Source organism: Aquarana catesbeiana, linkage group LG09, assembly GCF_042186555.1.
Source record: "Aquarana catesbeiana isolate 2022-GZ linkage group LG09, ASM4218655v1, whole genome shotgun sequence".
NCBI classification, from domain to species: domain Eukaryota; kingdom Metazoa; phylum Chordata; class Amphibia; order Anura; family Ranidae; genus Aquarana; species Aquarana catesbeiana.
In genome coordinates this window covers 148207596-148233455 of record NC_133332.1, presented here as the reverse complement: position 1 = coordinate 148233455, position 25860 = coordinate 148207596, and the positions used below count along the sequence as shown (strand labels likewise).

Here is a 25860-nt window from a genome sequence, read left to right as displayed (position 1 = left end):
GTGAAAGCCCGAGTGATTTTACACTGGGGCAATGTGCTTGCAGGACTTGAAAATGAATAGGCATGGGCGCATTTAACCCTTTTGATCAGCTGCTGGGGGGGGGTTAAAAGCACCCCGCTAGCGGGCGAATAGCTTCGCTAAAACTAGCGGCGTTTACCGTTAACGCCTGCCCCAGTGTGAAAACAGCCTTAAATTGTACAAACAGGAACGATGCACACTGAGATGCAAAATAATATTTATCTTTTGATTAATTAGCCAGCAGAAAAAAAGTTATTTTCTGACATGTTTCACATCACTCTCTCAAAGAATCATGACAAATCAAGAGGACCTTAGATCTGAAGGCTCGTGCATATAAGAGAAAAGAGAAAGAAAAAAAAAAAAGAGCCTGTAGATGCTGCCATGTTGATGGTTATGGCTGGTCATTAAGCTCTGTGTACAATGAATACTTCAAGGACCTGTACAAGCACAAGGAAACAAGAAAGGTTATTCAGTTATACAAAGCTGAAGTCTTCGTTGTCCTGTCATTGTCTTCGTGCGATTCAGTATACTTGTTGAATAGTGATGTTATATCCAATGATTTATCATATTTTAAGAAGCAAGGCAAAAGTGACAGTGAAGGTGAAACACAATACACTATGAATATGAACTCATAAAAACATTCTTTTTTTTTTTTTTTTTTAATGTTGTGTGACCATTAAATCCAAAAATAAATAACGACCCACTCCAGGCTCTGCATAAAGCCAAGAGTGCATCTACAAACATCAGTGAGGTTTCTTATATATTTTGCAGTAGGGGATACAGAAAATCTGATTATTGCTATGGGAAAGCAGTCTTTGAATAGTATAGTATTTCTTTCTTTGGATATTTTTAATAACAAAGCAAAAAGTAATGACCATTTCAGAAAACTAGAGGAACAATTGAGTACTGTACATGAAACTTATTTGCAATAAGATACACATTTTTGGGGTATGCTAGAGGATAAACAAAGTGCAAGCGCATCATAAATCACAGTAAAAAATCTGATCAAGCTTCTATGGGCAACATCTCTGCCTTTATCTACCTGTAGATCTACAGAATTTCTATTGGCTTTTAATGCAAATGCTCTTTGCGCTCAAGTTAAAGGAACGCTGTCCTAACCGAATTAGGTGAGGTACCGCTGCTAAATCCTTATGGAATGTTAGTTCCTGGCTATCTTCAGATTTAGTGCATTATGGAGCACTGATCAAGGACAAGTATGCAACTGAAGTCTTATGCCGCGTACACACGAGCGGAATTTCCGACAGAAAGAGTCCGATGGGAGCTTTTCATCGTATATTCCGACCGTGTGTATGCCCCATCGGACTTTTTCCATCGAAAATTCAGACGAACTTAGATAGAGAACACAACACGTTCTGTATTTTTCCGACGGAACAAATTACTATCGGAAAAAACGCTCGTCTGTATGCTGTTCCGACGCATGCTCTGAAGCAAGTACAAGACAGAAGCTATTGGTTTATTCCGACGGCAAAACAAGTCGTGTCTACAGGACATTAGACTTCATGACTTCATGTACACTAGTAGCTCCTAAACTCAACTCCATACAAGCCTGCATGTAGGATTTAGCAGAGTTTAGGAGCTGCCGTGTTTAGGCGAGCTTCAAGGTGGAAGTAAACCCTCCTATCGTTTTCAGTCAAGGAAGCTGCCATCTTGCCCTTGGTTTGATCTTCAACTGCCATGATGCATCATATGTGATCAGTTATGACACCAGCCAATGGATGGTTTTACAGTTTGGTTGAAACTGTTGAAAACAAAAATATGGAAAACAAATTTAGAAGGTTGCAAGATTTTTTGTAATTGTGTTTTCATATACACTTTAAAATGGAGTCCCAGGTGTGCAAGGCTTAAAAAAAACAAAGCACTTAAGCAGAATTAATCTTTAATTGATTATACAACAGTGGGATGAAATCTGACTGTCTGCTATGGAAGTTTACATCTTGCACATTATTACTCTAGCATACTTTACTGTAAAAGCCTGAACATTACTCTCCAAAAGGGTATTTTACAAAGTGCAATTTCTTATCTTATGGATGCCTACCCTTTATGCATTACAAAATGTACATAAAAATAAAGAAATAAAAAGGGTGTATCATACACCCAAGCAAAGCTTTTCCCATTTCACCACATTTACCTTGTATCTTTACATGAAATGCAATTGATATATTCTGATACTCATGTTGGTTTCCCCAAATGTAATGCAGTGTGTTCATAACCCAAGACAATCATGCCCTGACCTACATGGAGATGACATCATTTACGTGTCCATCCTGAAAAGGGGAGTGTTCATTGTAGGTGATGATTGAGGTAGTGAAACTAGAAACAGCAGGACCACAAGGAACGGGATTAAAGATGGAGAGGATATCCAGGTCTGTCTCACCAGAATAGGTGAAGATAGCACTGCTGCTTTTGATAGGAGGATGGAAATGGAACCCAGGCCTGTCTCTCTGCCAGGCAGAACAGGTATATGTTGGCACTGCTACTGTTAAAAGGGGATTAGAGAGGACCGCCCTGTCAGGTGGAACAGATGGATAATGACCCTGCTGCTGCAAATAGAAGAAGGAGAGGATGCCCAGGTCCATATCAGTGGTTGGCAGGACCGCTGGAAGGTGGAGTAAGGACAAGAGATTAAGATGATGTCCAGGTTTATCCACCTGCCAGGATAGATGGAAGATGGCACTCCTACTGCTGAGGTGAATGGGGACAGAAATGGTGATGATGTCTTCCTAGTTGGCAGGACAGGTGTAAGATAGCACTAATGCTGCTGAGGAGGAGGAGGATAGGGGTTAGAGTTGAAGAGGTTGCAAATGGCTGTCTCTCTGCCTGGCAAAACAGGTGGAAGACAGCACTGCTGCTGAGGAGGAGGAGGAGGAGGAGGAGGAGGAGGAGGAGGAGAAGAAGAACAATGGGGATTAGAGATGAGGAGAATAACAATAGCCAGGTTAGTCTTCCTCCCAGACAAGAGAGGTGAAGATACTAATGAGGAGGAGGATGGGGATTAAGGCTTGGTTCACACTTGATGCGGGAAACCCTGCGAGTTCAGTGCGGGTTCCTGCATCGCACCCAAATCGCCGACGGTTCACACTTCCCTCTGTGAACCGCTGCAGGGGTCAATATAAACTTAATGACACCCCCAAATTGGTTCGCAGAGCAATAAAGTGCAAATCACATGCAATGTCTGACATCGCTATAGTGTGAACCTAAAGCGGTGTTAAACCCAAAATCAAAACTAAAACCAAAATGTATAATGTTGCAGCTTATCAATCATTAGATGTTGTGGCTGCATCAGTTTATTTTCCTTTGGCTTTTTCCCTCTGATATTACATGGTGATCTGGCCAGTAACACAGCTCCTGTATTAGTGAAACACAACTCTGGAGGAATGAGAACAGAAGGCACAGCAGCCATGTCATCGGGGGGGGGGGGGGGGGGGGGGGGTAGCATGTTAAATGTACTAACAGATTTAAATACAATAAACTGAAGCCGAACTCCAGCTCACACTGTATAATGAGTTACAGCAACAGCTTTTTTTCCTTTTGGGATAAATGTTTTTCATGTATAAATAAAATCTGATCATTTTAAATCACCCCTACCAGTGTTAAATGGTTTGTCTCATCCATGTAAACTGATAGAAGAAGAAGAGAATAGAAGAAAGAAAGCCTAAAAAAATAAAACTAATTCAGCCATCACATTTAAAAACTGGTAAGCTGCAATATAATAAAGGTTTGCTTTTAGGTTTAACACTGCTTTACAGGGTGGGGATTAGAGGTGAGGAGAAAAAGATTAGAGACAATAAGGATACCCAAGACTATCTCTCTGTCAGGCAGGACAGGTAAAGATGGCACTAATGCTAAAGAAGAGGAGGATAGGGATCACAGGAATGCCCAGCTCGGTCTCCTTGTGAAGCAGGACAGGTGAAGGTGGCATTGCTGCTGCTGAGGGGGGGAGAGTAAGGATCAGTGATCAGTAGGAGGAGTCCAGAGTGAGGAATCAGAGATGGGGAGGACGGGGATAGGGGAAAAAGGGGATAAGCGATGAGGGACCAAAGAGGAGGAGGAGGACGAGAACGAGGATCGGAGAAGAGGAGGACGAGGACGAGAACGAGGATCGGAGAAGAGGAGGAGGACAACGAGGATCGGAGAAGAGGAGGAGGAGGAGGAGGACAACGAGGATCGGAGAAGAGGAGGAGGAGGAGGAGGACAACGAGGATCGGAGAAGAGGAGGAGGAGGAGGAGGACAACGAGGATCGGAGAAGAGGAGGAGGAGGAGGAGGAGGACAACGAGGATCGGAGAAGAGGAGGAGGAGGACAACGAGGATCGGAGAAGAGGAGGAGGAGGACAACGAGGATCGGAGAAGAGGAGGAGGAGGAGGAGGACAACGAGGATCGGAGAAGAGGAGGAGGAGGACAACGAGGATCGGAGAAGAGGAGGAGGAGGAGGAGGACAACGAGGATCGGAGAAGAGGAGGAGGAGGAGGAGGACAACGAGGATCGGAGAAGAGGAGGAGGAGGAGGAGGACAACGAGGATCGGAGAAGAGGAGGAGGAGGAGGAGGACAACGAGGATCGGAGAAGAGGAGGAGGAGGAGGAGGACAACGAGGATCGGAGAAGAGGAGGAGGAGGAGGAGGACAACGAGGATCGGAGAAGAGGAGGAGGAGGACAACGAGGATCGGAGAAGAGGAGGAGGAGGACAACGAGGATCGGAGAAGAGGAGGAGGAGGAGGAGGACAACGAGGATCGGAGAAGAGGAGGAGGAGGAGGAGGACAACGAGGATCGGAGAAGAGGAGGAGGAGGAGGAGGACAACGAGGATCGGAGAAGAGGAGGAGGAGGAGGACAACGAGGATCGGAGAAGAGGAGGAGGAGGAGGAGGACAACGAGGATCGGAGAAGAGGAGGAGGAGGAGGAGGACAACGAGGATCGGAGAAGAGGAGGACAACGAGGATCGGAGAAGAAGAGGACAACGAGGATCGGAGAAGAAGAGGACAACGAGGATCGGAGAAGAAGAGGACAACGAGGATCGGAGAAGAAGAGGACAACGAGGATCGGAGAAGAAGAGGACAACGAGGATCGGAGAAGAAGAGGACAACGAGGATCGGAGAAGAAGAGGACAACGAGGATCGGAGAAGAAGAGGAGGAGGAGAATGAGGATCGGAGAAGAGGAGGAGGAGGAGAATGAGGATCGGAGAAGGAGGAGAGAATAGTGAGGATCGGAGAAGGAGGAGGAGGATCGGAGAAGGAGGAGGAGGATCAGAGATGAGGAGGAGGAGGATCAGAGATGAGGAGGATCAGAGATGAGGAGGAGGAGGATCAGAGATGATGAGGAGGAGGAGGAGGAGGAGGAGGATCAGAGATGAGGAGGAGGAGGATCAGAGATGAGGAGGAGGAGGATCAGAGATGAGGAGGAGGAGGATCAGAGATGAGGAGGAGGAGGAGGAGGAGGAGGATCAGAGATGAGGAGGAGGATCAGAGATGAGGAGGAGGAGGAGGAGGATCAGAGATGAGGAGGAGGAGGATCAGAGATGAGGAGGAGGAGGATCAGAGATGAGGAGGAGGAGGATCAGAGATGAGGAGGAGGAGGATCAGAGATGAGGAGGAGGATCAGAGATGAGGAGGAGGATCAGAGATGAGGAGGAGGATCAGAGATGAGGAGGAGGATCAGAGATGAGGAGGATCAGAGATGAGGAGGAGGATCAGAGATGAGGAGGATCAGAGATGAGGAGGATCAGAGATGAGGAGGAGGATCAGAGATGAGGAGGAGGATCAGAGATGAGGAGGAGGATCAGAGATGAGGAGGAGGATCAGAGATGAGGAGGAGGATCAGAGATGAGGAGGATCAGAGATGAGGAGGATCAGAGATGAGGAGGAGGAGGAGGATCAGAGATGAGGAGGATCAGAGATGAGGAGGAGGAGGAGGATCAGAGATGAGGAGGAGGAGGAGGATCAGAGATGAGGAGGAGGAGGAGGATCAGAGATGAGGAGGAGGAGGAGGATCAGAGATGAGGAGGAGGAGGAGGATCAGAGATGAGGAGGAGGAGGAGGATCAGAGATGAGGAGGAGGAGGAGGATCAGAGATGAGGAGGAGGAGGAGGATCAGAGATGAGGAGGAGGATCAGAGATGAGGAGGAGGAGGAGGATCAGAGATGAGGAGGAGGAAGATCAGAGATGAGGAGGAGGAAGATCAGAGATGAGGAGGAGGAAGATCAGAGATGAGGAGGAGGAGGAGGATCAGAGATGAGGAGGAGGAGGAGGATCAGAGATGAGGAGGAGGAGGAGGAGGATCAGAGATGAGGAGGAGGATCAGAGATGAGGAGGAGGATCAGAGAGGAGGAGGAGGATCAGAGAGGAGGATCAGAGATGAGGAGGAGGAGGATCAGAGATGAGGAGGAGGAGGATCAGAGATGAGGAGAAGGAGGAGGATCAGAGATGAGGAGAAGGAGGAGGATCAGAGATGAGGAGGAGGATCAGAGATGAGGAGGAGGATCAGAGATGAGGAGGAGGAGGATCAGAGATGAGGAGGAGGAGGATCAGAGATGAGGAGGAGGAGGATCAGAGATGAGGAGGAGGAGGATCAGAGATGAGGAGGAGGAGGATCAGAGATGAGGAGGAGGAGGATCAGAGATGAGGAGGAGGAGGATCAGAGATGAGGAGGAGGAGGATCAGAGATGAGGAGGAGGAGGATCAGAGATGAGGAGGAGGAGGATCAGAGATGAGGAGGAGGAGGATCAGAGATGAGGAGGAGGAGGATCACAGATGAGGAGGAGAAGGATCACAGATGAGGAGGAGGAGGATCAGAGATGAGGAGGATCAGAGATGAGGAGGATCAGAGATGAGGAGGATCAGAGATGAGGAGGATCAGAGATGAGGAGGATCAGAGATGAGGAGGATCAGAGATGAGGAGGAGGATCAGGAGATGAGGAGGAGGATCAGGAGATGAGGAGGAGGATCAGGAGATGAGGAGGAGGATCAGTGATGAGGAGGCTCAGTGATGAGGAGAATCAGGATCAGGGAGAATGAGAATCAGAGCTAAAGAGGATGGAGATCAGAGATGATGATAATCAGATTAGGAGGATGAGGATTGGGGATAGGGTAGATGAGATTCAGCAATGAGGATTGGGTAGATGAGGATCGGGGAGGGTGAGGATCGGGGATGGGGAGGGTGAGGATCGGGGATGGGGAGGGTGAGGATCGGGGATGGGGAGGGTGAGGATCGGGGATGGGGAGGGTGAGGATCGGGGATGGGGAGGGTGAGGATCGGGGATGGGGAAGGTGAGGTTCGGGGATGGGGAGGGTGAGGATCGGGGATGGGGAGGGTGAGGATCGGGGATGGGGAGGGTGAGGATCGGGGATGGGGAGGGTGAGGATCGGGGATGGGGAAGATGAGGTTCGGGGATGGGGAAGATGGGGAGGATGAGGTTCGGGGATGGGGAAGATGGGGAGGATGAGGTTCGGGGATGGGGAAGATGGGGAGGATGAGGTTCGGGGATGGGGAAGATGGGGAGGATGAGGTTCGGGGATGGGGAAGATGGGGAGGATGAGGTTCGGGGATGGGGAAGATGGGGAGGATGAGGTTCGGGGATGGGGAAGATGGGGAGGATGAGGTTCGGGGATGGGGAAGATGGGGAGGATGAGGTTCGGGGATGGGGAGGATGAGGTTCGGGATGGGGAAGATGGGGAGGATCAGGGATGGGGAAGATGGGGAGGATGAGGTTCGGGGATGGGGAAGATGGGGAGGATGAGGATCGGGGATGGGGAAGATGGGGAGGATGAGGATCGGGGATGGGGAAGATGAGGACCGGGGATCGGGGATGGGGAAGATGGGGAGGATGAGGATCGGGGATGGGGAAGATCGGGGATGGGGAAGATCGGGGATGAGGAAGATCGGGGATGAGGAAGATCGGGGATGGGGAAGATCGGGGATGAGGAAGATCGGGGATGGGGAAGATCGGGGATGGGGAAGATCGGGGATGGGGAAGATCGGGGATGGGGAAGATCGGGGATGGGGAAGATGGGGATCGGGGATGAGGAAGATGGGGATCGGGGATGAGGAAGATGGGGATCGGGGATGGGGAAGATGGGGATCGGGGATGGGGATCGGGGATGGGGATCGGGGATGAGGAAGATGGGGATGAGGAAGATGGGGATCGGGAAGATGGGGAGGATGAGGATCGGGGATGGGGAGGATGAGGATCGGGGATGGGGAGGATGAGGATCGGGGATGGGGAGGATGAGGATCGGGGATGGGGAGGATGAGGATCGGGGATGGGGAGGATGAGGATACCCAGGTCAGTGTCCCTGCCAGGCAGGACAGGTGAAGAAGATGGCACTGGTACTGATGCTGGTACTGATGCTGTGAGCAGACAGGGGAGGACTGAAGTATGAATGGAGGGAGGGGAAGTTTGCAAGTCATTATGTGTAGAGGTAGGCCCGGCCTCACTAACATTCACCCGTCTAGGTTAGGAGGACCTGGGGCTCTCCAGCCGCTGGGGAACTGCAAATGCCAGCAAGGCTTCCCACACAGACTTATGCAGAGCATGCTGGCACCTGTAGTACCCCCAGCGATGCTGCGGCTTACCTACAGCTCTATGTTGGGCCGAGGTGGACGCATGAGGCCTCACCTTGTAGAAGGCTCCATTGGAGCCCCGCACTTCCACCACCAGCTCCTCCATGTTGCTCGGCACGATGGCAGCGGCTAAGGCGGTCTTTGCAGGCCTCTGTCTCCCTCGTCAGCGGCTTGAGCGCAGCATGAGGCCCGCCGGCCGCCCCCTCCTCCACCTCCTCCCGGGAAATGAAAGCGAAACGGGCCCCCGCCTGGCACAGGATTCCCCCCTCACCCGTCTCGAATGTAAACATTAAACCGCGATCACGTGACGGAGGCCGCGGCTTCGATCACGCCCATTCACACATACAGCAGGCGCAACCTAACCTGCTTGCCTTGCTCCGACCGTGACGTCCCGGGTGACTGACAAAGCCGAGAGCCAATAGTGCGCGGACTGAGCGTAAATGTGGCCAATCAGCAATCGCTCATTACGCCGTTATACATTTCTAGGTAGTTGGCGAAGGCTTCTGTGGTGACGTCAGAGTGGGGTTGGGGTTGCCATGGAGGTGAGGGAGCAGACAGGGGTGTGGCTGAAGAGCGCGTCTGGCGGCGGGAGAGGAACGCGAGGGATGGGGCCTGAGTTGGGAGGAGAGGGCCCCTCTGGTGTCGCCCATGTGGCTTCAGGCAGCAAAGCTCACACCAGAGAAGCCTGCTCAGTGATTAGAGCGCTCAGCCTAAAGGGGGCACTTGTATGGAGAAATACATTGGGCTTCAGGTGACATTGACCTCTGGGGGCAATATCTCCATTTTGGTGCCTTTTATCTTCACCCCATGACCAGCTGTAAGTGCTGGCACAGTGCTTGTATAAGACATACACCTTTGCTGACCGCATGACAGGAAATAAACCAAAATAATCTTTATTGACAGAGTGAACTTAAAGCCAAAACATTTTCTTTTTACAAAATTTCTGTCCCATTTAAGAGATTTCACTTGACTTTCTGGCATGTAGGCACAACAGGAAGTGGGGAAAAATCTCTCCTTAGTGAAGGACATCTCCCCTAAGCCCCATACACACTATTAGATTTTCTGCAGATTTTTGTCTTCAGATTTACCAAAACCATATAATATAAGGTCAAACCTTAAGAGTTTCAATTTGTATGCAATCAGGTAGGCCCTTGCACTACATGGTTTTGGTAAATCTGAAGACAAAAATCTGCAGAAAATCTAAAGTCTCGTACACACCATCGGATTGTTCGCCAACAAAACCGTGGAATTTTGTCCGAAGGGCGTTGGCTCAAACTTGTCTAGCATACACACGACCACACAAATGTTGGCCAACAATTACAAACGTAGTGACATACTAGACATACTACGAGCCGATAAAAAGGACGTTCACTAGTCATGCGCCACCCTTTGGGCTCTTTCTGCTAATCTTGTGTTAGTAGAAGTTTGGTGAGTGACGATTCGCGCTTTTCAACCTCGTGCTTTTCAGTTCGTTTCTGTTTTTCAGTGCGTGCTTGTCAGGTCGTTTCTGTTTTTCAGTGCGTTCTTTTTAGTTCGCTTCTGATTTTCAGTGCATGCTTGTCAGGTCGTTTCTGATTTTCAGGTCGTGCTTGTCAGGTCCTTTCTGATTTTCAGTACGTTCTTGTCAATTAGTCTCTGAACTGCTGTTCGTCTACTAGCCATGTGGCGTTCTTGTCGTAGACATCATGCTGTTGTTGGGCTTGGAGTTATTGCTTTGACCCATGTCCAGTCCAGGAACAGGGGGAGGAGGAGTTCTTGGACCAAGAATTGGCTGCTTAATTGTGACCAATTCTGCCATATGCCTTTGTTGTGGGAGCTCCAGGAGAATAATCCTGATGATTTCAGGAATTATCAACGGATGACGGACCCCTGCTTTCACCGTCTATTGGCTTTGCTGACCTCCTATATTAGTAAGCAGGACACATGCATGAGGCAAGCAATTACTCCCGAGCAAAGGCTCGTCGCCACCTTGCGGTACTTGTCGACGGGGAAAAGTCTCCAGGACATCAAGTTTACTGGGATCTCCTCCCAGGCTCTGGGAATCATTATTCCAGAGACCTGTTCTGCCATCCCCCAAGTCTATATTCGGGTAAGTTTTAGCCTTTAACATCACATTCTTTGTATTTAATGTTTGCTAATGTATTGTATTAATTTCTTCATTCCATAATTACCATTATTGTAATATGCTGTGAATATCCTCTTTGTCCTCATGCATGCTGCAAGCTTTGAATGCTCCTTTTTTGTCCTTCATGCATATTTGCCTTCACTAACCTCCCCAGCATGCTATCCTGGGCCCATACACACCTAGCCTAGTAACTTAACAATGTATTTTATCATCTTCATTTTTGTGCTTACCCTAAACATCCCCTAAAATGTGTACAAATGTTATTGTTGCTCTCAAATTCAGGCAGAGTGCAAGAGGCTATTTTTTGGGGGCCCAAGCTCATTTGGACCCCCCCCTCCCCACAAGTCAACCGATACCAATACTCTATCTGCTGACTTTGCCAAACCCATACACACTATACCTCTTTTGTGGTCATATTTCTGGATGAATTCACCAAAGTATGTAGTGCAAGGGCCTGCCTGAATACCTTCAAATGGTACTGTTAAAGTTTTTGTCTCCTAATATCTTGATCGGTAATTTATGAATGTAAAAATGTGCTTCAATTTGGACAGTGTGTATCCATATTTTTGGATTATGACACTTCTTACCCTGTCCAGTGGGCTGCCAATAGTGTAAGTAAGGAGAGGCTGGCCAAAATATCACACATTATTTATGCATTCAGCTCTCATGGAAGTGGAGAGGGTTACCTGTCCAAAACATCTACCCATCCCCCCCCCACCACCACCATAATTTTTTTGAATGGGCCACCAGAGGGGGTGAGGAATCTGATAAGTTGACCTTATACTTTTGTCTTTAAATGCTAATTTCAATAAATGTTACACTTATGTTGGCCAAGAATGTTTGTGTCTAATCTGCTTGCAATGTTATGTGCAAAAGTACAAATTTTTTTTCTTGTTTGACTCCACAGTTTCCTTCCAACCCACAGGAATGGCAGACTGTGGCTTCCCAATTCCACCATCAGTGGGATTTTCCCAACTGTGGTGGGGATATTGATGGGAAGCATGGGCGTATTGTTCCACCGCCCAACTCGGGCTCTTATTATTTTAATTATAAGGGCTTTTGCAGTACAGTGATGCTAGCAGTGGTGTCTGCAAGTTATGAATTCCTTTACCTTGATGTTAGGAAGAATGGCCGCAACTCGGACGGAGAAGTGATTGCCCAGAGATTTCTATCGTCGGCTCCAGAATGGCAACTTACGTTTGCCACCTTCTGAGGAGAATGTGGAGGGCCTCAATTTCGTCTTTGTTGCAGATGAGGCCTTTGCTCTGGGGGAACATCTTATGAGGCTCTTTACCATTATGGGAACCTGACCCCCAGAGCAGAGGAGACTAGAACTATAGGCTGTCTTGTGCCCGAAGAGTTGTCGAGAATGCTTTTGGAATCCTGTCAAGTCGGTTCAGGCTTTTTCTAACAGCGATTAACCTGGCTGAATACAAGCTCAAACATGTTGTGTTATGCTTCTGCATCCTGCACAATTATTTAAGGATGAATGCAAGAAGCTACATTCCCTCAGTTTCAAGTGAGGTTGACTTTGCTGTGTCCGGCCCAGCTGAATCAACTGTGATGATGTCTCTTGAAAGTGGCCGTGCTGGGTTGCCCCCACAAACTGCCAGAGATGTCCAGCAAAAATATCTAAAGTACTTTGTGGGTAGAGGGGCAGTGGCTTTACAGCAAAATGTTGCTGATGTTGAATAAAACTTTTATTTGCTATTAAACTCATATTTCATTTGAATTACTGTTTGTGTTTCTTATCTGTCTCCTAGATTCTCACATGGCCTTTTAATTTTGGACATTTTCTTCAATAGTGCAAACGTAACTTATCTGCTCCATAAAGTGACAACCTCTTCTTCAGCTAACTATTATGTTGTGCTGTGGGTCTGTTACACACACACAATGTTATTGTTGTCAATGTATGTAATGCATTAATGATAAAAATATTCAGCCTTTTCAACTCCTTTAATTAATTGCTTAGAGTCCCTAAAATTGCCTGAGTTAGCCACATTTTATAGCACATTGTCACTGTAAGTACACCAACTTAACAAATACACTGGTATTGAGCACTGAAATAAGAAGCCACACATTGTTTATTATAAAACATTTTACTCCAAGCACATTCACATGTCCGTTATAAAAGGTTTTTGAACAAACCAACATCTTGGTGTATAACATGTATGTTTGACATTATTTAGCCTTTTTTGAGGCTAAACAGGCATGTTTAAAAACATAACATACACATCCACAACTCAGGAACTTACAAAGTTTGACTTTGCTAAAGTGAAGGCCATATAAGACATTAGTATCCCAAAACTATGTTGATTTCCTCAGATGGAGTGATCTCACCCCTCTAAAAGCCAAAATTTGATGCCACGTACACGTAGAGGTATAACTGTTAAATGTCCCTTATGATCCCCTGCCGAAAATGTGTATAGGTACAAACAGGTTATTTCCTCAAGCCCCAAAACACACAGTGTGTCAATATGTGCTATCTCCCATCACGGGATATCAATGTACACGTTTTGTGGGTGCAACCCCTTCCTCCAAACTAAAATAGGAGAGAGGAAGGAGTTGCACCCCCAAAACACGTCCATTGATACCCAGATGGAAGCTAGCACATGTTGCCACACTGGGGCTTATTTCAGAAAGGCGAATCCACTTTGCACTACAAGTGCACTTGCATTGCACTTGTAGTGCAAAGTGGATTTGCCTTTTTGCAATAACCCTCAGTGTGTCAACATGCGCTAGCTCACACCATGGGGGATCAATGGACGTGTTTCGGGGGTGCAACCCCTTCCTCTCACCTACTTTAGTTTGGAGGAAGGGGTTGCACCCACAAAATGCATACATTGATATCCCGTGATGGGAGATAGCACATGTTGACACACTGTGTGTTTTTGGGCTTTATCAAAATAGATGTAGGGAAAGACACACGTTTTAGGCATGGGATCGTGAGGGAATTACAAATTTTGTGGCCCAATATGTGTGCATCGTCAAAATTTGGCTTTGTGATTAATAAAAACACATAAAAATTACAGTTAAAACATTATTTAGGGCAGTGTTTCACAACTCTACTTCTCCAGATGCATTTCTAGGTCATGTTTTCTATATTTTTGTGTTTTGGCACAGGTGATGATGTAATTTTCGAGGTTAGTAATTCACGGATTCGTTTTTAAAATGCGGAAAATAAAGAAAACAGGACCTGGTGGTGCAGCTAGAGAAGTGGAGTGGCTAAACACCGACTTCAGACACTATAAAGCCTAGGTTCACATTGTAGGGATTTGTCATGTGATTTTACAGCTAAAATTGCATGACAAGTCGCAGCCTATTTGAGGCAATGGCACTGTTCCAGTTGGTGTGACACTGATTTGGCGGCGCCACAACAATTTGCAAAAGTAGTTCCTGGAATACTTTTTCCAAATTCAGGTACGACTTCGATAGACATTTGGGCATGAAGCCACACAAATGTAATCAATTTAAAACTGTACAAACACATATACAACATAACAACAAAAATCAAACATGTTTGGTTTTTAGATTTTCGCTAAAATATCAATGATGTTGATAACTCTGTTTTTTACATCATGGATGTTTTCTTTCATTTTGTCCAATTCTCTATTGCAAACCTAGAGCTCACTGATAAGGATTTGTGCACTTGCACTGCTAAAGTGATTTTGGTCTTCCACAATATCCACATCACCTTAAAAAAAAAAAAAACACACCATGTATTAGAAATATGCAGGCATCCATCTATTACTTGAAGCTGTGGTCTCAGACACTGACCTGTGGTTGACACCATTTTGAGAACTTTACACAGTACTTCCTGTACATCAGCATCAACATCTTCAGGGTGTGTGGTGAGTTGACTTTCTGTATCTTCTGGCGGTGCTGGGTTACTGGTGTCCACACACAGCTCAGATGTCCCTCTTCTTTTCTCCCCTATGTGAATACAAAAAAGGTATACTTAGCAGACAGATATGTTAGGCTAGAAATATTAATAATAAACATTGTTTGGAAGTGTCTTCCAATTGTCTGTTTTGGCCACCTCGTGGAACGCACGCCGCTGCCTCGCTACTGTCTCGGCTATTGGCTCTTCACTAGCCGGCAGAGCAGTGTCACTTCTCAGTCAGATACCATTCGTTTACCTATTTCATTTTATTTTATTTTGTTTTAATGTAAGCTGACTGGCTAAATAATAAATTTTTGGATTTACACTATGAGGCTCCTCTCTTCTCCACACATATGGATACGCTCTGGTGGACTTTTTTAAAGGACTAGCGGTAATCCAACCAGGAAGGAGATCGTGGATTCACAGAGGGGGACACCGATTGATTTCTGCCAGTGGATTTACATTCATATGCTCATTACCCCTGCAGGGGTTGGGCTTTTTGGTGAGTGGGGACACAATTGGGGGTTCCAGAGGAGGAGATCACATAACAACCACAACAATTCACACGGGATCCTTTGGAAGCAAAGACACTTCTCACAGATTTTTTCTTTTTTCTTTTTTATATATATAGAACTTTATTTTTGTTTGGACACTTATATCATTTGGATCTTATTTTTGATAATTTTGGTGCACCATCACGTTCATTATTTGTTACACTATTGATTCTAATTGTGCATTCCTTGGGTATACCTTATGCGTTTTTTGGAATTTTTAAATTAGCACTAATATTACGCACATATTTATATATTTGTTATGTTCATTTTTGGGTGCATGTATTTCTTTTAGGACTATTTATACTCCAGCTTTATTTGCACTTGACTTTATAATATTACGTGATGTTTTACACATGTGGCATTTACACATGACATACTGTTTGTTTACTATTTACACATTTTTTTACAGTACTTCTCACATATTGTAACAATTTTTCTGGGGTACTATTTTAATTTCATTCACTTTTCAACAGTGCCACATTCCCCACGAGAGTTTTTTAGTTTTTTTGGATTTCACCTCGGTGTTTTTCCATTTTTTGGGGGGGGGGGGGGCTGCAGTTCTCTTTAAATATTGTCCTAAGCGCGGAATATTTGAGTTTGAACAAATGCATTTAACCTGCATCTCCCAAAAATGAAGCATTAGTGGTCGAACGAACAATGTTTAATGTCCCGCGAATGATTCCTGTGTCCACAAAAATAAAACTTGGCATTTTAAACTGTACAACAGTAAAGAAAAGAACATGGATCAGCACGAAAGTAATAATAATAGGAACACACGACAAATACTTACTTTTTCGCAGAACTTTCCTGATCTTTCTATACTGATCTTCCTCTCTCAATTTAAGGTCTGACCAGCGTTTTCTCAACTGATCCTTGGATCGTCGTACCCCAAAATTCCTGTGCAGACTTCTCACAACTTTAGCCATGATCTTGGCCTTTCTGGCATTTGGGTTTCTGTAAGGTCCATGATTCCCATCATAGTCTGTCCTCTTTAAGATGTCCACCATCTCCACCATTTCTTCAAACGACATATTTGAGGCCTTATATCTCCTCCTGGATCTGGAAGTTTCTTGCTCCTGGCTTTCCTCGTTGCTGCTTTTAGCACACACCTGCTGTCTCTCCGCCATTTGCTCTCTGACTGCCCGGAAAGAGAAGGGGCGGGGAATACACTAGAAAGAAGAACAGGGGCTGAGTTTCCCGCATGCGCAGTGTATATAAAGCCATAACACGCGGTCGATGTAACGGCTGTAGAAACGATCTAGGAGTGGAGGACGCAAGATCGAAATCGCCAAAAGAAACATTAAAACGAAGGTACAATTTTAAATTGGGGCATCAGTGGTTAGTGGCCTATTACTGCTTATAGATTGAGGCCTAGATTGGGACCAGATTATGAGAGTTTAGCCTGACATTAGGGTTTGTCTTATGTTGTGTCTTGCAGGCAAAATGGTTGAAAAAATTCACAGCCCCAGATTTTTTAACCAAATTTATCCAGCAATACTGGGAGCTGCCATGTCTATGGAAAGTCAAATGCAGGGATTACTCCAATAAAATCAAGAGGAAGGCAGTGATGGAGAAACTGTTGGAATTGGTGAAGCCTCTGTATCCAATGGCAGACATCAATTATTTGAAGGCCAAAATTGGTAGCCTGCATAGTACATATCATAGAGAGCGCAAGAAGGTCATGGAATCCCAGAGATCCGGAGCAGCAGCAGATGAAATATATTTCCCCAGGCTGTGGTACTACAACAGCCTACGTTTTTTGTCAGACCAAACCGAACCACGCCCATCACTCTCAATGCTTCCTTCCACATTGGCTGATGCCACAGCTCCTGAGGTTCACCCTAGTCCTTCTACACAGGAAGAAGATGTGGGGGAGCCCAGTTTGACCCAGGTATAGCATTGCTGAACATAATTATAGACAAAAATTGAATGATGTTAACTAGACGACAAAGTGGTTTACATATCAATAGACAAAAATGATTGGGACAAGAATGAAAAATGCTGGGGTCAGAATGATAGTCTTTTCTATTTGTTAACATTCAATTTGCAACAGTCATGAGCTCAAAATTGTGTGTGATTGATGACCAAAAAACCACAAATATGTCCCATTTTTATACACAGGAAAGTCTTAGCCAGGAGGAGGCCTTGCCCAGCAGCCAGACTGAGTCCCAGGTTCCTCTCCTACGCCCTTCAACTAAAAGGGCCAGGAAGAGCAGAAACCTGGATGATGTCACGGCTGCCTTCCTCAGGCATGCAACAAGTGCCATTAGCACGGCCCCGGATACCCAGGAGGCTTTTGGCTGCATGACCGCAAAAAAATTGAAGGATATGGAGGAGGACCAACGCAGCATGCATGCAAGGAGATGCAGCTCCTCAACAAGGGGACGAGGGGCCAAATTACCTGGAAAATGCACATATGTGAATTAGAGCGTAATCCTCCACCATCTCCACAGACACCACAGCCACCCCACCCACCACAACAGCATGGCGGATCGTGGCTAATGCAGCCCCCACAAGGCCACTGGGTTGGGGATTAGCAACACTATAATTTATAATGTTCTTTTGGTTTATTTAGAAAATTATGATTTGAGTTGATCTCTTTTGTGCAGAGAATGCATTTATTTATTTTATTTAGTTTATTTTTGTGGAAGCGTTGAGAGCGATGGCCTGGGTTCGGTCTGGTCTGGCAAAAAACGCAGGCTGTTGGAAGACCACAGCCTCAGGACATATATGTCATCTGCGGCTCCCGATCTCTCAGAGTCTAGGACCGTATTGTACTCCCTATTTAATGGACTCCTCAGGTTACCAGTTTTGAAATTCACATAATTGATGTCTGCCCTGGGGTACAAACGCTTCACCAATTCAAACTGTTTCTCCATCGTTGCCTTCCTCTTGATTTTTATATGACCTTGTGCTCCCTCATCAATAAAAAATATTTTTTTTGAAAAATACTTGGCTATGTGTTTTACTTAAAAAAGGAGGACACCAACACAGTTGTATGTTTGAGCTTCAAAGATACGAGATAATAATGGTGTTGTGGTAACTTGACCCAAAAAAAAAATTATTCTGGAGATCACTAGAAAAAAAATTGAAATACGTTTGTCAATATCACCAGCAAAGCAGCTTCATTATTATCCCATTATAAAGAAGAAGAGAATGTGCGCTGCATTGAGCGATTTCATAATTTGCCGCGTCATGAATGTGATATCTCCATTACGAACGCTAGTTTTACAAGACCGACCGCTTCCGGCTCGACCTTGCTTCCGAGCATGCATGTTTGTACTTTGGACTTTTGTCCTACGGACTTGTGTACACACGCTTGGAAAATCCCACAACACACATTTGTCCATGAAAAATTTGAAAACCTGTTAGCCAACATTTTTTGGCGGAAAGTCCGACAACAATTGTCCGATGGAGCATACACACGGTCGGATTTTCCACCAACAGCCTGTCATCGAACATTTCCCGTCAGAAAGTCCGATTGTGTGTACGCGGCTTAATAGCGTGTATGGGGATAGAACCAATGTCTTTGTAGGAAGATGTCCCCTGTATTGCTGTTATGGGGATAACTCGAAATGTGGGATCTTCTCCCTCCTGGGTTGCTAGAAGCGCTTACATACTTTCCAACTGTCCCTGATTTGCCGGGATAGTCCTAATTTATGTTTGCCTGTCCCTTCAAGCATGTGTAGGGAAGTGTTCTTTTGTACACTGTCTGTGAGGTTTACATTCATGTCTGGTAACTACCATAGAGTTCTTGTTACAGATTCTTCCTGTTAAGAGGTTGTTTCCTGTCCCTGCGTAAGGATCCAAAAACCCCTCAAGGCTATATATATATATGGATGTCTTACAATAAGTGAGGAGAGTGTGGCCAGCCACATGCTGTGCAAGCCAGGGGTGCTGGAGGCTGATTTTGTGCTTTATCCATCAAGACTGAAAAGGGACAATAGGCAAGTGTTACTGCACTGTGTAGCTCACTGTTTGTTATATTACGGTCACTCCTCTGTGGGAATCAGATACAGTATCTCAAAAAAGTGAGTACACCCCTTTTTATTATATCTTTTCATGTGGTAACACTGAAGAAATGACACTTTGCTACAATGTAAAGCAGTGTGTGTACAGCTTGTATAACTGTGAATTTGCTGTCCCCTCAAAATAACTCAACACACAGCCATTAATATCTAAACCGCTGGCAACAAAAGTGAGTACACCCCTAAGTGAAAATGTCCAAATTGGGCCCAATTAGCCATTTTTCCTCCCTGGTGTCATGTGACTCATTAGTGTTACAAGGTCTCAGGTGTGAATGGGGAGCAGGTGTGTTAAATTTGGTGTTATCGCTCTCACTCTCTCATACTGGTCACTGGAAGTTCAACATGGCACCTCATGGCAAATAACTCTCTGAGGATCTGAAAAAAAGAATTGTTGTTCTACATAAAGATGGCCTAGGCTATAAAAAAAGATTGCCAAGACCCTGAAACTGAGCTGCAGCATGGTGGCCAAGTCTCAGAAACCATGAAATCAGACTGAGACAGAAGTACAGTTAAATCACACTTTAATAATAAAAGTAAAAAGAAACAGATAGTCAGCCAAGCCAGAAGTCAGGGATCAAAGTAGTGAAACAGCAAGCAGGATCCGGAGCCAGAAGGGATGACAGCAAAGCCAAACAGAAATGCAGGAGATGTTTCTTGTGATGTTGACCAAGACAATGGCAGAGCTCCTCTGGACTGGATGGCTTAAGTAGGCAGGACTGACGAGCAGGATATCAACAACAGCTGAGTAACTGTGGAGAAAGATGGGAGCTGGCAATTAGCTGACAGCTGAGCGGCCAGTTCAGAGAAGGAAGGGCTGAGCCCAGCACTGACAGTACCCCCTCCTCAACAACCCCTCCCCCTCAGAGGACTGCCAGGCTTGAGACGAAAACGTCTATAGAAGTCACGGAGGAGGACGGGCATGTACGTCCAAGGATGAGACCCAAGAGCGTTCCTCCGGACCGTACCCTTTCCAATGCACCAGGTACTGTATGCGCCTACGGAACCTATGGGAGTCAACAATGGACTGTACTTCATACTCCTCATGGTTCTCAACCTGTACAGGGTGAGGACGTGGCACCAAGGTGGTAAAGCGGTTGCAGACCATAGGTTTTAATAAGGAGATATGAAATACATTCGAAATATGCATATTAGAAGGAAGGTCTTATGCATAAGCCACTGGGTTAATCCTGCGAAGAATACGGAAAGGCCTAATAAACTGAGGTGCGAACTTCAGTGAGGGAACACGAAGTCGGAGATTGCGAGATGACAGCCAGACCCTGTCCCCAACCTGGTAGGAAGCTGCAGGCAGGCGTCTGCGGTCAGCATGGAGTCTGTACTCATTAGCATGATGCAAAGCCTCCTAGACTTGTGCCCAAGTGGAACGAAGACTACGGAGATGCTCCTCTAACGCAGGAGTACACTGCGGAACAAACGAGTCAGGCAACATAGAAGGTTGGAAACCATAATTCACCATAAATGGGGCAATCGGGAAGCAGAATTCAAGGCACTGTTGTGAGCAAACTCTGCCCACTGTAATAGGTCTGACCAGTTGTTATGATGGTCAGAAATATAGCAACATAGGAATTGCTCCAAGGACTGATTGGCTTGTTCTGTGGCCCCATTAGACTGTGGGTGATACGCAGAGGAAGAAGCAAGCTGAATTCCCAACTGTGCACAAAAGGCTCGCCAGAACCACGGCACAAACTGACTACCCCTGTCCGAGACAATCACCTTGGGTAGCCCATGTAAGCAAAAGATCTCCCGAGCAAAAATAGAAGCAAGTTCCTTAGAAGTGGAATACAATTACACATTTTTGAGAACCTGTCAAACACCATAAGGATAATTGTGTTGCCCTGGAAGTTGGGTAACTCCACAATGAAATCCATAGACAGGTGGGTCCAGGGCCTCTCTCCATTGGGTATGGGTTGTAGGAGGCCCACTGGAAGTTGTCGTGGAGTCTTATGCCCCCTACACACGGTCGGATTTTCCAACGGAAAATGTTCGATGGGAGCTTGTTGTCGGAAATTCCGACCGTGTGTAGGCTCCATCGGACATTTTCCATTGGAATTTCCGTCACACAAAATTTGAGATCTGGATCTCAAATTTTCCGACAACAAAATCCATTGTCGTAAATTCCGATCTTGTGTACACAATTCTGACGCACAAAGTTCCATGCATGCTCGGAATCAAGCAGAAGAGCCGCACTGGCTATTAAACTTCATTTTTCTCGGCTCGTCATACGTGTTGTACGTCACCGCGTTCTTGACGTTGGGAATTTCCGACGAGATTTGGATGACCGCGTGTATTCAAGACAAGTGTAAGCCAACATCCATCAGAAAAAATCCATGAATTTTGTTGTTGGAATGTCCGATCGTGTGTACGGGGCATTACTCTGACCACACACGGAACAGGCAGCTAAGAAGGCAGTTACATCAGCACATAGACTAGGGCACCAGAATTGTTGGGAAATGGCCCAAACGTGTTGATTCTTCCCAGTGTACCAAAAAGAAAGAGTTCTCCTGTTGGTGGACTTTAAAGGCACATATAAAGGAACGTATAGGGAGTATGTAGAGTATATATAACAAATTTTTATTGATTAGAAAACATAGTAAAAATATCAAACCACAGAGATGTCACAAAGAGAATTCTTAATATGGAATGCGAATCATACACAGATATAATGTTGATACCAATATTTTTGCACCCGATGCGTTTCTGAGTTCCTTGGCCTCCTTCCTCGGGGGGTGGATATCGGTTTACAAACAATTATTTGTGCTGTTTAAGTTGATTTAGCATTCCAGAACAATTAAAAACAAAGGCACTGACATTGTCTGTCTATCCAGCGTAATTCCGATTGTGGTGGGTACAGATTTAATCACATATTCCAGATACTGTTACTTATGCATAACATAAGAAAGTTTGATGCGTCTAAATATAAAAAAAATTAATATTTTTCCCAAAAAAATGGAAAAATAGCCCAAAAATGGGGGGCGTACAGAGGTTTTTAAAGACCTGGAGCTCCACTGAGGCCGAGGGCGGATCCTGATATTCGTTCAGTGAGTGGATCAAGAGAGTGTGTATGAGGTAGCTGGTATTGGTTCAAGGAATATGTCTTGGCTGGCTTTGGTACCCAGGAGCTGGAGGTCTGCTCAGGCCGAGATCATCCTGCAGACTGTAGCGGATGTAGAGGATAAATAGTAGGTAAAATTACCTAGGGAACCCCCCCCAAACCACTCTCAAAAGTATTTACATTCTATGTATCTATGCAGTAGGAGTGTACCAACATGACTCAGAAAACCCCTAGGGGTATCACTGGCGGGAGCTGAGGTGGTTAGGGTGGCCCGGGACTCAACAAGGATGATTTCCAAAAAAGAAATTTCCAAAAGATGAAAATAGTCATAAATGACCATAAGTGCTGAAACCAAAAATATAAAAAAAATATACTGGGAACTCATATATTGTGATATATTGGGTCATATAACCTATACTTGGTAAAGGATAGGGTAATAAGATGCTAATGAGTGTGTAGATAGAGTTCAGTTAGTGAGAGTAAGAGTGGAGGGTGATAAAATGATGAACTACATGAAAAAATAGGAAACAGTGTCACCAGAAAGATTGGATGAGATGAAACCCAAACGTGCCAAGTAAAATAATAATAGTGAAGAGTGAAAGTCAGATTACCTAATACAAACTTAAGTGATCCAGTCAGTGTCCAAGTGAGAAGATGGGACCACTGTGTGAGTCAAACGCTCTAGAATGACCTATAAGGGCATGTCCGCCACAATTGTATTTGTGTGGAAATATCTGGACAGCTGCACACTGAGATAGGCAGATAAAATCTTCTTTATTCAAAATACAAAATGGTACAGTACATGACACCGCTGGAGCAGTACAGCTTGGCCGCTGACGCGTTTCATGCTCGTGCAGAGCGCTTACTCATAGCAAGTCCGCCACACCCACCAACGTCACGCTGGCGTGCATTGTGCGGAGGAGGCAACCGCAGCTGGGTGGACAAGCCACCCAAAAACGTCACCAGAATCATCCCTCTACCTGGCTGCTAGATGTAAAAGGCGGTGGAGAGCGACAGTGGAGAGCGGCGGCGCCTTGGGCATGGCACAGCAGCTCGGTCACATGGAACGTGACATCGATGTGTAGTACAGGGCGGTCCACCGACCCTATATGGAGGGGAGGAGGAAGACTTGTAGCCGGCATCACAGCTCCCGCCAGTGATACCCCTAGGGGTTCTCTGATTCATGTTGGTACACTCCTACAACATAGATACATAGAATGTAAGTACTTTTGAGGGTGGTTTGGGGGTGTTTTGGTCTACATGGCTGTCGTCCCAGAAGGAAGCCTCTTCTAAAGATGATGCACAAGAAAGCTCACAAACAAGAAGACAAGCTGAAGACAAGCAGACTAAGGACATGGATTACTGGAACCATGACCTGTGGTCTGATGAGACCAAGATAAACTTATTTGGTTCAGATGGTGTCAATCGTGTGTGGTGGCAACCAGGTTAGGAGTACAAAGACAAGTGTGTCTTGCCTACAGTCAAGCATGGTGGTGGGAGTGTCATAGTCCGGGGCTGGATGAATGCAGCCGGAACTAGTTTATTGAGGGAACCATGAATGCCAACATGTACTGTGACATACTGAAGCATGATCAGAGCGTGATCACCTCCCTTCGGAGACTGGGCCGCAGGGCAGTATTCCAACATGATAACAACCCCAAATACACTTCCAAGACGACCACTGCCTTGCTAAAGAAGCTGAGGGCAAAGGTGATGGACTGGCCAAGCATGTCTCCAGACCTAAATCCTATTGAGCATCTGTGGGGCATCCTCAAACAGAAGGTGGAAGAGTGCAAGGTCTCTAACACCCATCAGCTCCATCATGGAGGAGTGGAAGAGGACTCCAGTGGCAACCTGTGAAGCTCGGGGGAACTCCATGCCCAGAGGCTTAAGGCAGTGCTGCAAAATAATGGTATCCATTAAATATTGACACTTTGGGCCCAGTTTGGACATTTTCACTTAGGGGTGTACTCACTTTTGTTGCCAGTGGTTTAGACATTAATGGCTGTGTGTTGAGTTATTTTGAGGGGACAGCAAATTTACACTGTTATACAAGCTGTACACTCACTACTTTACATTGTAGCAAAGTGTAATTTCTTCAGTGTTGTCACATGAAAAGATAATACAATATTTAAAAAAATGTGAGGGGTGTGCTCACTTTTGTGAGATACTGTATGTACATTATCTGTATCAGTGTTCTTTAACTTGTGATCTGCCCAACTTTTCTGATCATCAGCTATTCTTATTGTTAGTGTATTTTATGTGTGGCCCAAGACAATTCCTCTTCCAAAGTGGCCCAGAAAGGTTAAAAGGTTGGACACCCCTGGTCTATTCTTTACATTGCATAACTGTTTTTTTTAGCTATATCAGAGCTACCACAGTTTCCTGTCAGATGGATATCTATCTATCTATCTATCTATCTATCTATCTATCTATCTATCTATCTATCTATCTATCTATCTATCTATCTATCCACGCTGTACATATGTACATATACTGTATGTGTGTGTGTGTATATATATATATATATATATATATATATATATATATATATATATATACACACACACATATATATGTATATATTGTGACAAGTATTGTAATATTGGGGTGGTTAAACTCATTTGGTAGATGTGTTTTTTTTTTAATGAGCTGTGTCAGTCCAAGGGCATGGCAGCCTACTTTTATTAGGGGGGTGATGAGGGAGAAAGGAGGTGCGTGACCTACGCATTAATCGAGTTGATAAATAAAGTTTATTCTCAACAAATAAATGAATACAATGAAAATTACTACGTGTTCATAAAAACAGGTTACAATATTCTCATTTGATAAAAATGAGAAATGGAAATGATTAAAAAACCCATGCAAGGGAATAGGCTGAATCAATGGCTGAATCAATGGCTAACGCGTTTCGAGGGGATTCCTCTTCATCAAAGCCTTGGAAGACAGAAAATGGTCTGTATCATGTGGTGGATTTATATAGAGAGCTATGACTGTGTGACTGTGTGGGAGATGTGTCACATGACAGATGGTGGATTCTGCTCTGTTCTAGTGGTGTTCCCATCCACATCACAACAGTCTTGGTTCTGTATGGTATGTACAGTAGTTGTAGTTCATTAGTTGTTGATGTTGGTCATCTGGACCTGCACACCGGCTGGTGAAGGAGTAGCAGCTTGTAAAAAATGGCTACAGGTCTGGATCGATCGTTGGTTGACCCTGCGATCCTTCTGTCAGATCGCTGATCCTCCTGTCAGAGTGCTGTAGTGTGCTGAATCTGACCCTGTGAAGGTCTTTTTTAATCATTTCCACTATTTTATCAAATGAGAATATTGTAACCTGTTTTTATGAACATGTAGTAATTTTCGTTGTATTCATTTATTTGTTTAGAATAAATTTTATTTGTCAACTTGATTCATGCGTTAGGTCACGCGCCTCCTTTCTTCCTCATCACCCAGCTTTTCCAAACTTCCCCCAGTCAGTTCAGGCAGCGGGACACGCATGTTCTCTTCACATAATATATTATATCATTTGAAAATACTAACATTTTGTACTAAAACTGCCAGCACGAGCGCAGGAGAATATCTTTTTTGTCTACACCTATACTTTT

General features: G+C 45.2%; 1 protein-coding gene across 4 annotated transcripts in view; it reads right to left on the bottom strand.

The window, feature by feature from the left end:
• FMR1 (fragile X messenger ribonucleoprotein 1) overlaps positions 1 to 9035 on the bottom strand; it is a 102993-nt gene extending 93958 nt beyond the window's left edge. For 3 of the 4 annotated variants that reach the window (XM_073599262.1, XM_073599264.1, XM_073599263.1), the window contains exon 1: positions 8649 to 8950. In XM_073599262.1, coding sequence (XP_073455363.1) covers positions 8649 to 8699 — 51 coding nt within the window. In that variant the 5' untranslated portion in view covers positions 8700 to 8950. The other variant, XM_073599266.1, reaches the window with a different exon arrangement.
• Between the last annotated feature and the right edge of the window lie 16825 nt (positions 9036 to 25860).